We start from the raw sequence: 15,663 nt of genomic DNA, 5'->3' as shown, positions 1-15,663 counted from the left end.
AGCTGCTTTTAATACTGTTAGTAAGCAACAGTGAGAGGACAGAACTGCTTTCAAAAGGCTTATTTCTGCTTTCCAGAGCAGTAACTCAATAAGAGGCAGAGAACTATGCTTTGCCATCTGCACTGCTTCACCACCGGCTCCCAGATGAGTTTAACACACACAGGTTCCAGAGGTACTATGATCTGGCATCAACACCTGCAGTCAATCCCGCCTCAGTCCCTGTGTGCTACTGCCACGACTCCGATCAGCCGCTTTGCTTGCACGCTCAGTACAAAAGAGCAGCCTTGCAGCCAGGCACACGCCGAGGACTTCGCACTTTGGACTCTTATCTCCCTCTGGTATGAAACACAAATCCCTAACACGAAGCAAGGTCCACCTAACCGATTGAGGCTCTCAGAGCTAAGTGTAAAAGATAGGTCCATTAGGAATTTAAGTTCATTTGTGAAGTGGGAAAGACAGGCTTTCTTTACTATGTTGGCATCATCTTGTATCTGTTTACTGACAAAAAAAAAGTAAGTCTTTACTAATTGCTATTTCATCCTATAGTAACGTGTTCCAAAAGAAAGTCACCATGGTGCTTGGAATGTATATGCCAGATGGACAGATGGAGAAGCAAGGAAAAGATTAATCATTTTATGGCAGAAAGCCAGTGGCGTTACCAAAAAAAAAAAAGTTAATTCAGTTTCAGTGCAAGAATGGTGGCAATCCTATTATCTCAGCTGAGGTGAGAGCTCCTCACCTAAACCAATCTGCAGATTTGGCAGTTTGACAAAAATACTAATTTAAAAATACTCACTTTTAAGGTCAGTGAGTAACAAGAATGCCTTCAAAAAAGTAACATTTCAAGAATCAGTTTTGAGAATTAAATCATGGTCTGGCTAGCAGCATTCACAGGAAGCCTATCTTGTGCTCTCCACTCTCCTACCTCTTTAAGCTAACTGCTATAACAAAAGCCTACCACAACGGATTCATGAAGCATTTAGAGTGTCTTGCTCTTCAGTAGCAAACTAACTCAAAGAAAAATACTCAAATGCCCAGGGATAATTGTAATTTACTTCATCCTTTATTACAGGATGAAAGATTTGGTAAAGCTAGAAATAAAATTTTTAAAATCCCATTAAGAGGAAGCCAGGTGTTTTATTACCACTTGTAATAAGATTTAAAATTCTCTTCCAAGCATTTCACAGAGGTCAAAGATAAATTTAAGTATTCCACGGCAACAAGACTACTTAAAAATGTACAAACGTTTCCGCATAATTACTGAAATACAAAAGACAGAATTTCATGGGAAATGACTGGATATATAGAGAACAAACTCTTTTAATACATTTAACTACAAATTAACCTTTTCCAGGAGAAAAAAAAAAAATCATATGCTTGCACTGTATATATGTCTAAAGAAAGAAAACATCTCCAAAATTCTGCACAAGCCTGAGTGCTAATACAACGGAATATACTATAGGAAGAATCAAAGAAATTTCTGCACTGAGCATCACTGTTGCACTTACAATCAGAAACAAAGCTCAGAAGGCTCACTTTGTAATGAGTGTAACCTCTGCAAATAAAAACTTCAAAGCTCTAATGGGTAATTAGCCACAATTGATCAATGTATTCCAATTGCTTCAAGAGCTTTTATGAGTGCTAAGCAGAAAAAGTGGCTTTCTTCAGATAAACAAGAACTATTCTTACTACATACGAATAGAAAGTTAACCAGAACCGCAAAATTAACTAAAGATGTTTCAAAGGTTTGTTCCATCAAGAAAATCTAGTTTGGACACAAACAGTAATTCAACAACACTTAAAAAGAGGATTTTGAAAGACTGAAATTCAGTTAAGATACACCTTTACAGATACTTGATTGTATATTCACAGGCCAAAATCTTTGCATTACTTTCAGAAGCAGCATCAGCGTGTACTAAAACACATTTATAGTTACATCAAAACAGAATTTTGTAACACAGGATCTCAACTCAAATATCCCTGTCCTTCCCCAACTCCTATACTTCATCACCATTAAGCTAAATGCAGGTTTCTAAACCAACAGCAAGTCTCAACACAAAGTCCGTGCTGCTTCCTTTATTTTCTCTATCATTGATATTAGCCTTCCAACAGGCCACAAAAGAATTTATAGGTGTGTCTGCCAGCACTTCAGCAGTTCTGAAGTTCCTATAGTTGGCTGAAGACAGCCAAGTAAGAGGAGAGCACGTCATGCTCCAAAAATTTAGTATTGTAAGGAATAAACTGTTTTGGTAAGAAAAACAGTAGCACTATTTAAGAGATTCTTTCCCATTTATCTCCCAGAAGCTGGCCAAAGATACACTATCAGGCAGTCTGTGCGAGATGATATTCTACAGAGGTGGGGGAAAAGGCAATAGTAGCTCTACAGAGTAACAGCAACAGGAAAGGTGTCTCAAAAATAAAATGAAAAGAGGTATTCTGTTTCCTTTCTTTACAGTATGTACTCTCGGCAGACATGAATCCTCAAGGAAAAGTGGACACACTGAAGGGAGAAACTGTGCTTCTAAAAGAAGTAATTATTCTATTTCAATCCAGAACGGGGGTGGGGAGGAGCGGGAGAAAATCAAATAGCCAAGAAACAAATTTACACTACAAGTTACATTAAACACATTAAAAGAAAAAAAAAAAAAATCGATATAGCTTACTGAAAACAACCACTTAGCACAAATAGCATAGCCTGACATTAACAGTAACCAAGGAGAAACATAACTATAAATAATTTACACTGTTGAAATAATTTTTAAATAACTTTAAGAACCAAATATGTTTATTTTGAAACACCACACTGACTTGAAGAGCTACCTTGATATCTCCAGCCTTTCTGTAGAAACATGCTCTCCTTGAAGATTTAACAATTCACATGAAGCTATCAAGAGACTTCTCGGTAAGTTTTTACACAAGGTAAGATCCGATTTGTGTGTCTTTAAACACATGCTTAAAATTGAACAGTGGGAACAAACTAGGCCTGTACACACACGCTTCTCACTGAAAGCAGCGTGCACACAGAACTATCCAGAAATGCATTTTGACCTAAGATGCCCAGTATCAGACCAAGGAAGCAAACACAGCTCATTCCAGGAGTGAAATCCCATCTTCGACTCGCGGTGTTCCAACACTTTTCCATTCCCAGAATACAAAGATCCTCCCATCGTAAAGGTAGTTATTTAATTTAGTCAATTTGCCAAAAGTTTCAAAAGGGCACTTGTTTTTTTGTTTGTTTGTTTTTAAAGATCCCCTTAAAAAAAAGAATATCATACAGATAGGACAGCATTATGCTGCAGTCACCCTGAAAACACAAAACCTTTCCGCCCCAAAACAGCAGCATCTCTCAGAGATTGCTAGAATAATCTATTTACTACTCTCTTCTAAAAGTTTATTTCATAGACGGGTCCTTTTGGCAAGGATGTTCCTATATCTAACATGCTGTATTTTCATTATGAGTCATTCTAAAACAAAGGCACTACTGAATCCCTTTTATGGCACAGTATGCTTCTTATTTGCCAAACCTAAAGCAGATTTGTACGTACGCATATCAAAGGATACGACTATCACTTTGGGGCTTGAGTATTTTCAGAACATGTAAGTACTAACATGTCCAGATGCTACTTAGAGGTAGTTCTTGTGGCATCAGGAGTCATCTGAAGTCCTCGTTCATCTAAATCTCAATTCTACAAAGTATTTCTGGCCTTAAAATTAAAGCCATTACTTGGATTACATACAAACAGTTAAAACACAAACAATAAGCTTAGTACGCCACTTCCCTCCCCAGTCACCGCAATTTCTGGAGTAAATACTCTTTACTGTGGTGGCAAGAAAGAGGAGGGTGGGGAGGAGAAATAAGCATGTGCCATTCACGGCCAACGGACAAAGTTGCAGCAAACTGTCTATTGATGCCATACACAAATGGACTTGGGCTTCCAAACAAAAAACAACAGTTATTTCCTCTGAACATTCACAAGAAGAAAGGAAAAAGCTATTGTATTTTGCCATTCCTTATACTCAGGCCCGCAAAGTAAACTAGCAATTGTGTCACTAAGATTTAAGTTGGTGGTGGTTTTTTTTTTTTTTTTGAGATGTGGGGGAAAACTGTGTATCAAAACAGCTTTTCTAGTTTAAAAGTTAATCTTTTAAAAAAAGGTGAAAAATAGCCTGCCTGCTATAAAGCAGACTGGGGCATGCCCTGTGTAGCCTCTTGCATTGAAATTTCAACCCCCTAGCTAAGTGAGTGGATTTAAAAATTCCAAATGCAACTTTCAAACATAATATTATTTTTTGTCTGACGATAGAACCTGTCCCATCTGTACTTTCACTTGTGGAAGCCACAGACAGAGAATCACCTCCCCTCACTGCTTCTCTGCTCCTGATCCATTTCTTAGGTAGGGTGATAGAGTATATCATGCTATATGTAATTTTCCAAGTTTCCCGCACTGCCTTTTTTCTAAGAAAACAGACCACCAGCATTTAGTTTTCAGACCACAATACCAGGTGTTCCGACACATTTCTGTATGTACTTCCAATTACAGGATTCCCAATCCCAATCACAGCTCACCATCAAGTACAAATATTAAGTATCTTATACTTAAGTATCTTAAGATATTTACTTATCTTTTAAGTAAGGAGAAGTTTTGAGACCTGCTAAAAGGTCTTGTCATCAGAAATGCTCCTGTGCAACAGTATCTATATGCATGATCGGACTCTATTAGGGAAACTACGACAAAGACATTTCTTCTGACTGGAGTAACCAGGCATTTCGTAACTTCTACACACCAACATTTAAGTTGGCAGGTTTTCCTCCCTCTGAACATCTGAGTAATTTTTTACCTGTGTATTAAAAAACCCAAACTATGAACAGCAGCAGGAAGGTATGTGAAAACAGTCTAAAAACTAGAAAGAAATAATTTCAGTCACATCTGTTAATAAGGACTTGGAAGTTTATTTTGTCATTTTAATAGACCTTCTGAAACAACACTGGAAACCTTGCTTTTCATCTGTGGCTTCCAAAAGAACTGGTGGATCCATTAGGTTCACTTCCAAAACCTTCTTTCAGATACACTAATTGGAAATAAACCCCATTCCAACAACAAAAATTGAAGAATTACAAGACGGTAACCAATATGATTTAGAGTTAGTGACAAAATCCTTAACGTTTGTGTTGTGTTACCACAGTAGAAGATAATGGCACAATTCTACTCTGAAAAGATACCATAAACATTTCATTTTTGTCAGCTGGATGATAAGCCAATGCAAGTTAACAGAGACAGGCTTTTTAACTGCCCGAGTTGGAAGCAGAAGGAGGGGAAACCAAGTTGTGGTTTGCCCCCACGAAGGCTGACTCTTTCTTGCAGCATTTACCTTGCAGCACTAGAGCCAAACTGAACCTAGGTACCTGCTTCAGCATAAGCATAGGAGCCAAGCGACTATCGCTTCAAAGATCTTCAATGACATTGCACAACTGCACATGAAATTTAACTCACGCACTAGAAATAGGAAACAACTCAATTTCAGGTGCCAGGAGTAATAGTTGTGGTAAGTGAGCTTTTTAAGTCACCAAATCTCTTCGGTATATCAGAGTAAACTCATCTGTGGAATACCGCTTTGCACGGTCATGTTTCAAAACTGCGTTACAGATATTTTAATTTTACTACGAGTCAGTGAGTTTTGCTGTTATGCATTTCTATATATTTAAAACCTTCTTCTGTTTGTATTATTATAAAAGCACATATATCTCTTCTCAATAAAAACGCTGTAATGATAGTTACTCAACAGAGAACCAAGCAACTACGGTCAAGTCTGTAACATTATTAAGAGTCCCCTGAAACTGTGTAGCACCATTATTTGGAATACGATTTGGACTGGCTACTTGTGTTTGCCAGAGGCATGGTCTGCTAGGAGACAGTTAGCTTGGCAGCCTCGTACGGACAACTTAGAGGATGAGAAGCAAATTAACTGCAACTCATGTTAAAACAATTCAGGCAGATTCAGACAGATTGAGAGTGACCAGAGAAACAAACAGCACCAGCAGTTTGCTAAAACGCACAGAACTGCACAGGAATGAGAACATCTTCAGCTGACTTAATTCACAATCAGCAAGCGTATCTAAATCTGGTACTTAGCAATATCAACTGGGTAATCTGTTTAAATAGTTTGCTTCATTTTTTCTCATCACAAATTTTCCTTATTACAGATTCCTTAAAACACCGAGTCAAGTAACATAACTACATACACAATTTAAGTCTTGTATCAGAATTCTTGCTCTTTAACATAGTTCATTATCTTATTAAATTTACTAAAGATTAATATCCAACACCACCCAGGGAACAACAGGGAGCAAAACTGTGAATGTGCTTGTCAAAGGCACATGTATTATATATACACTCAGCCTAGAAAAAAACAAATAACAGAATCCAGTTCTTTTATAGCTCAACAATAAAAAAAATGAGACAACTGGTTATTCTCTTGGTAGACATGAAAAGTGGTTTTACTGTTTTCTGAGGTTCACTTCTGGTAAGAGTTCCTCCTCCTCTTTAATCCGAAACTTCTCCTACTGCAACATGCACTGCCATGTGGCTATTTTGACTAAAACAAAATTGAAAACATGCACTATTCAAACAAATTAGGCCAATACAATTAAGAGAAAAAACTGTTCTGAACTCATATGCAAAAATCCAGCATAATAGATCTGGTTTTGCACTGTTATTCATTATTTTGAACCTGTTAAGATTTTGATGTTAATCCTACCACTGGTACCAACTTCCAGTGGGGCTTAAATACATACATACACAGGTAAGGAAAACTCATCAACTGTACACAGCACTGGGAACTCTGTATCCAAACTCGTTACTGCCAGATCATCTCCTGAAGATCTCATCAGAAGATCTGCCAGCCAGATCAGCTTTTCTATCAGTTTCTCCCTGACACGCAGGTTCTAGCTTATATCAATACATATATTTTCCTTTAGAGTTTCCAAAATATGTAGAATGAGGTTACTTAAAATCTACAATCTTGAAAAGGCATTTTACAAAACAACAATAATATTGTAATCCTTGTGACTAGGTATGAAAATAGACAACCATTTTCTCTTGATCTCTTTATCGATTCAGACTAAGATCTGACCAAACAATTACATCCTTTTCTGGGGCACACAGAGCCCAATAACATGTTTGATTAAACTGCACCTTTCAGAAAGAAAACTAACTTTGAGGTAGGTTTACTAGTTCTATAGAGAAAAACACTTTGAAAGGAACCCCCAGCAAGCTGTAGTTTCACTGCAGCGTAAAAGCAATGGCTTCTGCAGATCATCAGCCACACACAACTCCATAATTTTTTCCTAAATTTCTGCTGCTGGGTAGCAGCATATCCTTATTTGAGTGATACGGCTCTGTTACTGAAGAAAAGGTGATTCCTTTTACAGAATTGTATAAGGAGGCATTACACCTTGGAAACACATGGGAAAGAAAACACTCAAGAGTTACTCATCTCAATGGGTCTTTACTACTTCTTAAGGGTAAGAAGTGACAGTACCAGTTAGGTGAATCGCTGTCCAAAACTCTTAACAGAGTGCGAAAAGGAAGTCTGAGAACCATACAAAATACATGGGAACCTCCCAAAATTTTCTTCCAATTTTCCACAAGCTTTGATAGCAGTATTAGGACAAGGGGAATGCATCTCAGCAAAAGACTATATAACATCTAAGCTACAGAAACACAACTTCGAGCTCTTGCCAGCCACAATGAACTATATGAAGGCTTCATCTCCCTCATTTGAAAAAAATGAACTCTCACAGCAACAGGAGAGTATTAGGCACAGAGCATGCTTGCAAGGAAGTGCTCATTTCTATGGAAGTAATAAACCATCTGCTTAGCTTTGCTACTGCTTAACGTATTCGACAACCAACAATCTTAAAAAAACAACTCTAATTGAAAAAGATTTTCTAGATGGTTTGAACATGTTTTCTGGACTTAATGGACTTTACAAAAAGCCATGATACAATACAAAAGGACAATTCTGCTACTACTGGAAACTACTGTGACAAGATGATCTGTTCCTCTACCCCCACCAAGTGATAATTGTTCAAAGAAGAATCCTTCTGTTCTTCTAAGCAGATTTCTTAAAGAACTTCAACCCAGTCAAATAAAAGCTATCCTTCTAGTGTCGTCCAAGAAAACAGGGCCACAATGCCACAGTTACAAGCAAAATTCTTACAGGAAAGGAGTCTGGTAGTGAACGGAGCAGAGATATGTACAGTAGCATAGAAGAGAGGTTTCCTCAGAGTTTTCCAGAAGATCTCAGACAAGTCAAAATCACAAAGCAGGAGCTCTAAATGATTCCGAGTATGCAAATTGCCAATGAAGAATTCAAATCCTTGCTATAGTAAGTTATTGTATCTTCAATTCACAACACCTTCTCAGGGACTACTCTACTCCCTATTTCCAAAAATACTCTAGGCTATCAAGAACATGCTATATACTCCCAAGAAAACACGACTATGACTTTAACAGCTATTGTTTAACTTGTATTGACAGGTTGCTGCTTCTGGAGGATCATATGAAATCTATGCAATCCTTTGCTCATGTCTCTAGATTGAGGAAGTATTTTGCTCTAATCTCTCCCTGTCACTGGAAAAACATTTGTCTTGATGTCAGCCCCTTATGGTCCTCCGACACTGAGAATCGCTTATTTTTCATTACCTTTTCAATTGGTTGGGGGTAAGGTTTAAGCGCCAACTTTGGTTTATGCAAGCACATGCATCATGAGCTTGAGTTACCACACTCATTTCTGGCATACTTTTCATTCTTTCAAGAGCAATGGCAAGTCCAGCTCAAAATTAACAATATTGGCTTATGATGATCCAGATGAAATGAATCCCAGTTGTTTCTGAGAGCAGGTGAAGGGATCAGATTCTGGATTTTTTTTCCCCTTCTTTTTCTCTTACTAGAAGGAATGCTTATAAAAACATACCAGAAAAAGCAATCGTTTACTAAAAAAGGATTAGAACAAACCATCAAGGAAGCAAGGTCTTGCCCAACAAAACTTTATGGTCCCAAACCATAAAGGGTCATGAGTGCTACACACTGCATATAAACACACTGAACTGAGAAAAATGGGCTGCTGAGCCATACTTGAACGAGGTTAATCAGTGATGCACATCACTTATTTTAAACATAATGAGAAAATCTTCGTTTAAAAAGTTCTTCTAGATTTTTTTCTGCATTTGTGTTTCACACCTCTTTCTTTCCCTTAAGAGATACTGCTACAGTCACCACCTAGCGAATTCACTTCCAGCCTTGATACAGTTCTTCAAGCCTGATGGCAGCTACGTCTTAAGCCGTTTAGGCACATTCACTATTAGGTAGGTCAGCTGCCTCACCACTTTTATTGCTGCTCTTCAAATCTTTTAAGCTGTATACATTAAGTGGTAAACATCAGGGAACAGGAGGTGAAAAAACAAACTAACCCACATTCTCCTCCCGCAGAAATTTCAGTTTCAGAACAGACAAACTCACTGAAATGTTTCTTTACTTTTCTTATAAGCTTTCATCACAACTGGAGCATCAATAAGAGAAAAAGCTAACACACAATCACGGTTGATAATCCTATTAGGACAATAAATCGGGGGTGGGAAGAGACTGGAAGAAGATGCCAATCCTCAAATGCCTATTGAAGAGAACGGTAAAAATGGAGAATGCTTCTGCTTGTCAGGACAAAAATCAGGGAGCAAGTAATTTGTTCCAAAATGGAAACACAAAATATTGAGCCCACTTGCTCTCTTACTAAGAGAAAATTAAGACATAAAGAAAGAAAAACTAAAAAAAAAAAAAAGACAAAAAAACCCACACAATGCTTTTAAGCTTCATCTTGTTCAACATGAGATAGAGCCCTGGAAAACATCAAGTTTTCTATTTTTTCAAGCTGGTCAAGTTTTTAAAATTGTTTTCTCTTAAGTGCTAGCACCTTCACAGAAGCATTTTATCACTTATGGTCTGCCATTAAATAGTCCTACCTTTTCAGTTTCTCCAAACAACTTTGTGTCTAAGGACTTCTGAAAGCACCAATTTTGCTCTAATCTTCTGGAAATGCATCACCAGTGCTGAGCACAGCACTGCATACAAGGACTACCTAATGATTTGTGTAACAGGAATACTTCCACTATTCTTTTGCAACATATTCCTTGCCCAAATTAACTTTTACTTTACTTCTTGAACATATGCTAACTGAGAAAGTCCAGGTCGCCTTCCCAAGCTGGTGAATCCTGTTTGCAGTTGGTGTCAGGCTACGACTGAAGTCCTTGAAAAATGGAATTTGTCCGAGTGTTGGCCTATTCCTTTCCAGGGATGGGTTTGTTTAAAAGAAACCAAGACATCACAGAACCTCCCCCCTGGGTTCATACATACTCCGTCAGATGAAGACCTTAGGCAAGTCCCTTTGCTTTGGGGTAATTCTACTTGAGTTAGTTCACATTAAAAAAATCAGTAGTTTCATCACATAACTGCGTAGTGGCTAGGAAAAATCTAGTCCTAAGAACTTAGATAACCATAAGTTTGTAGAAATAAGCCAGATAATTAGAATTTGTCACTCTTCCCACAAATTTCAAAGAAAAACAAATGAAAGATAAGCTGAATTTCTTTCTGTGCAGACCAATCCCTTCCACACAACAAATTTAGCCAATTTGGAGGCTGGAGACAGCTATATCCACTTTCACGTGACCTTCACTCAGACCACAAGCATCTCTTCCTTAAGCAAAGGGATCTCCTTCAGTGCCAAGAGAATGCTTTTTATATTTTTATTTTCAAAAGTTAAAATTAACTATACAGTACTCCACAATGATGTCAGCATTTCTTCAGAGAACATTATTTCTTCTATGTCAGGCAAATTTTTCCATGATTGCTAACACATTAATGAATTAGCACTTACATGTTAATAAACTACAATGATAATGACTAGCAATGTATGAATAGATAAAATATCAGAGATTAAATTGTATTTTTCTACATATCAGAACAGGATGGGTTTGCCGTCAAAGTTTCAGGAAGGAACTCGACCAAAGCAACAGAGACAAGAGATGAGACACACTGCTATCCAACTGAAAGACAGGAGGAGCAGCAATCATAACACTTCTCTAAGCTCACACCTGGAAAAGGAAGAACTAAAAAGCAATGACTATATCAAGCAGAGACCAGAGCAGTGCCCCATGACTGCAGATACTTCCAGGTGTATATATTCCCTGCCCCGATCTGCAACAGCCATCGAACTAGACTTCTTTCCCAGATACTGCCCTCCCCTTTCACAGAGTTTGCCTTAGCTTGGCAATCTAAGTGAAGTTTAATGTTTTCAGATCAGTTCCTCTATATTTGAAAAACATTCACTGCACAGCTGTTGACAGTGGTCCTTGACAAGAGGACCAATTGCTACACCTCTCCCTTCAATCTACAAATATTTCTCAGTTTTCACATTGCTTTAGAAGATATTGTTGTCTGGCAGTATTGAGATCCTGCACAGAAGTAATCATCTGCTTCCTTTTGCAGGATTACACTACTCTTCTCTAATTCCCCCTGCTAAGATACTGTCCAACTTTTAACTTCAAGATGCGTTTTTCAACAAGTGCTTTCATTTCTGATTACATAAGAAATGCTGTTTCAATTATCTTGCTTTCATGATATCACTGGTGACTGAAACGGATAACTACAGACTCAAGAAAGTGCATTCTTTAGTTCTGTTCCAGAAAAGAAGCTACTACGTTTTCTAAACACCTGTATGCAGAAAAAACAAGTGCAATAAACAGAATATATTAAATTATTTGTACATACTTTAGTCATTGCTCCTGTCTGTGCTGTGTTCAGTCCGGTGTGACCAGCCATCTGTGGAGATACTTGGGTTAAAGTCTCTGCCAGCACACTGCCTGCATTCCCCTGCATGGCAGGGGCAGAATATTGCATTCCTGCTCCCCTTCCTCTTCCAGCTGCCCCAAGAGATCCATTCATTACCTGCCCTTGTCCTTGCTGAGGCTGATTCATTAAACTGTGACCAGAATTACTGTTGAGAAGGCTCTGGTGTGTCTGACTGAAATTAGTATTCATACATATCCCAGGTCCAGTCTGTGATGTTGCAGGGCTGCTCGTCACCATCCCCACTTGTTTTTGTGCTTGAGAGTTCAGAGTTTGTGATGCAGGTGTGGTAGGTCCAGAGGTGCTGGCTGCTTGCTTTGCCAGGCCTGAAGCAGAAGAGTCTCCCTGGTTTAAAGGGCTCTTACCCATAGCACCCAGATTACCGATATTAGCACTGTTCGGCTGCCCTTGAACTTGACTACCAACTCCCTGCTGGACAGGGCTATTTGAGTTCACATTTCCAATTCCTGGGTTTAAGGAAGAGCCGCTGCCTCCCCTTAGAAGTTCAGAAAGTTGTTTGTGTTTGGAAGCTGCATCTGGAACAAGGTTCCCACTGCTGTTTAAAAGGCCCAACTCGCCATTGGGGATCAGCTCATCAGGAAGATCATTTTCCAAGTCAAACAAAGATCCAAAATCTACAAGTTAAAACAGAAACACAGGTGAGAAAAAATGACAAACAAGCAACTAAAATATCCATCTACACTACTTTGTACTAGTCATAAACAATGACATGCATTAAGGTACATCTTTACCCCAGACTCAATATCGCCAGAAAGTGAGCAAGGGTCCCCGTGACATGAACTCTGGAGTCCTTCAGAAAGCATAGTCATTGACACACACTGCGCACATACGACCATACAGGGTAGAGCACCGGCCAATAACTAGTTTTTTCACAAGACTTTTGACAAAATGTTGTACCAAGCTTAAGAAACAAGGGTGGCACAAATACAAAGATCTAACCTAACTCCTAAATTTCTCTTGTTTTGGCTAAAAGGCGGCAGCAGAAATATCAAAAGATTTTTTTTCCCATTGATTTACTCTCCCAAAAGAGCGATTACATCACCTTCTCCAACCTCCTATGTAATCCCAGGCCACTGCATTTCACCCAGCAATCCTACCTCAACTTTGTAAATTATGTTTGCATATGGCCAAAGAACATCCTTCCAGTTAGGCTTCGAAGCTTGATCAAAAGACAACTACTACTTCTCTGGTAGTTTGATCCCAGTCTTTAATATAAATGTGTTCAGTAGCAGCTTCCAGTCATTGATTTGTATCAGGATCCACTACCTCAGAAGATCCCAAAAGGCACTCAGCATTTTCCCCCTCTCGAATCAAGTCACTTCTCGATCCCTGAACAGCTCAAGTAATTCACATTGCTCGCTAAGTGCCCAGCCCATTTATCATGCCCAATATTGACAGAGGTAATCCACACACCCTCCAGATGAGCAAAATAAATCAATCAAATCTTCATTAAGCCACTTGAAGGAACTGCTCTGCCTGGCTGTAACATCCAAACTGATCAAAAGTAGTGGGTTTTTTTGTTTGGGGTGGTTTTTTTTTTTTTTTTTTTTTTAACAGGAGCCACTCAGGTTCACTAAAATGTTTTATTGCACACCACAAGCGATGTCTGTGTAACAATGTTATTTTGTTACGTAACTAAAAACAGAAATTTACTTGACCGTATATAGGTACTTCCATGTGAAAATAAAAGTTATATTTGAAGACATTAGGACAAGTGCATACAGCAACATTAATAAAAATGTAAGCAGACTAGCCTCAATTCATCAGAGCAGCTGTTCAAGCATGCAGCACATCTCAGAAGTTTTCCAGTCCAAGGATATGCTCTAAAACAACCATTTTTTACTGTAAGATAACAGAAATGTGCGAAAACTTTATTTTGCCCCCCCTCCCCCCAGCCAGCCCTGAAAAATCCTAGTCTCTCACAGTGAGCAACAGACAAACCAAATTTTTTCCAGGTTAGAGCAAACAAAAGTTCCCTTCTAAAGAAAGGCATCCCAAAAGCTTCATTATTTTAAAGTTTAATTCACCCTTCAACCACAAAAAGTTGGTGCAAGACTCAGGTTGCAAAAGTGGCGTAAGACCGTTCAGCAAGCAACAGCCTGGACCACACTAACTGCATTGAAAAGAAACAACAAAACCCAAACAACACATACCCTGTCTCACAAAGCTAGGATGCGTTACCAAGACATCTCGGTACATTTAAATACAACGCATTTCATCAGCACTCAAATTTTCAATTCAACCTACCTGAAGAAAAATGAGCAAAAATTTTCAGAAGTGTTGCAATGACCAGTGAATTACATAAACAGTCACCGTAAACATACAAAAAATGTTAAATTCTGCCTGTTTTGAGGTGCTCACAGCAGCATGTCCTTTGGGGGCCTACATCCTGCCATCATCACTTACTGAAGCCAATAAACTCTGAAGAATCTTTCCAGGTTTGCACGACATTGGCCGCAACAAAATACACCACAGCTCAGGAACAGACCTATTGCCTTTCAAGGAAGTAACAAACTAACATTTTCATCAGGTAGGCTAATTAAAGTATTTTCAATTTCTCTCTTACTTGCTGCCTTTCCCTTCAGTTGTTTAGTTCACCTTTTCAGCTTGTCTTTTACAGAAATTCCTGGTGTACCTTCAACTACATTCCTTTTGGCGATGGCTTCATCTCTCCTCCTCTTTCTCATGCAACCACTTGACATCCACTATGCTGCAATTTGTCTCTCTTCCTATACATTTTGGTTCTACTTTCCTTCTTCCAAGCTGTCACTATTTTTCACCTTCCACCCACCTCTAACCCCTCTCTGATGAAAACCCCATCGCCTGTTTTCGGTGCCAAGTCCCGTTTGGCCAGAAGCGAGTCCCCGGTGCCCGCGTCCCCGCAGCGCAGCCCCTCTCCCCGCGCGCCGGCAGGCTCTGCCGCAGACGGCGGCGGCGGCGGCTGCAGCCTGGAGCACAACCAAAGCCATCTGCCTGCGCGTCACGAAGGGTGGTGACGCAGGGTCCATGGCTGAAGCTTCGCCTTTGTTAAACTGCTCTCGTCACCCCTGCTCACTGGGAAGTTCAAGGTCTACAGCGCTTGTTCAGACAACTTTTGTAAATCCCATGAACAGTGTTTTTCCAAGCTTCTGCACTCGAATTGTTAGGATTTCAGGAACAAAAGATACGTATTTGTGTGTGTGCGCGTGCACACACGGGGCCAGGGGCAGAGAAGAACTGACAAAATGTGGAGGGGGAAGATGTTGCTGTGGCTTAAAGAAAGAAGAGTAGCTTTTTCCAGCTGTATTTCAAAATGGGATGTTAGAGTATAAGTGCTCAAATTTTTTTTGTTTGGCTGGTTGGACTCTTAACAGTCCTGCCAGAGCCAAGGACTGGAAATGTTTTTGCAGTTTACGAAAAGAGTGAAGAAAGCGTTTGGGAATACTGCCTCTTAAAACTTAAAATAATCTACCACTCTTAAGCTCCTGTAAGAAGGCTATACGTTAAGGTTAGGCATGGAAAGTTTACAGCTCTGCCAGCAGCAAAATAAAAAGCAGGTAAACAGCTTAGCACAGCGGCCATCAGTAAAAATTCACTGAGTATTCAAATGTTCAGGCAATGATTAATCTTTCTGCTTTTATATTTTAATCAGTCGTGCATGTTAAAAACATCAACACAAGGCACATTTTACAACAGTTATAAAATACAACACAAAATAAAAGTCTACTTGAGCATGTCTGCAACAAATCCATAAAGATAAGAG

At 39.1% G+C, this 15,663-nt stretch overlaps 1 protein-coding gene across 12 annotated transcripts in view; it reads right to left on the bottom strand.

Moving 5' to 3' along the window:
* The window catches only part of CREBBP (CREB binding lysine acetyltransferase), a 96,502-nt gene that overhangs the window by 69,581 nt on the left and 11,258 nt on the right, over nt 1-15,663 (bottom strand). For 10 of the 12 annotated variants that reach the window (XM_075165934.1, XM_075165927.1, XM_075165931.1 and 7 more), the window contains exon 2: nt 11,823-12,535. In XM_075165934.1, coding sequence (XP_075022035.1) covers nt 11,823-12,535 — 713 coding nt within the window. The remainder of the gene's footprint in view (nt 1-11,822; nt 12,536-15,663) is intronic. The other 2 variants (XM_075165938.1, XM_075165932.1) reach the window with 1 other exon arrangement.

This window comes from Calonectris borealis, chromosome 16, assembly GCF_964195595.1.
Source record: "Calonectris borealis chromosome 16, bCalBor7.hap1.2, whole genome shotgun sequence".
NCBI classification, from domain to species: Eukaryota; Metazoa; Chordata; class Aves; order Procellariiformes; family Procellariidae; genus Calonectris; species Calonectris borealis.
The sequence above is the reverse complement of the archived record's forward strand: the minus strand, read 5'-3'. Positions and strand labels throughout refer to the sequence as shown.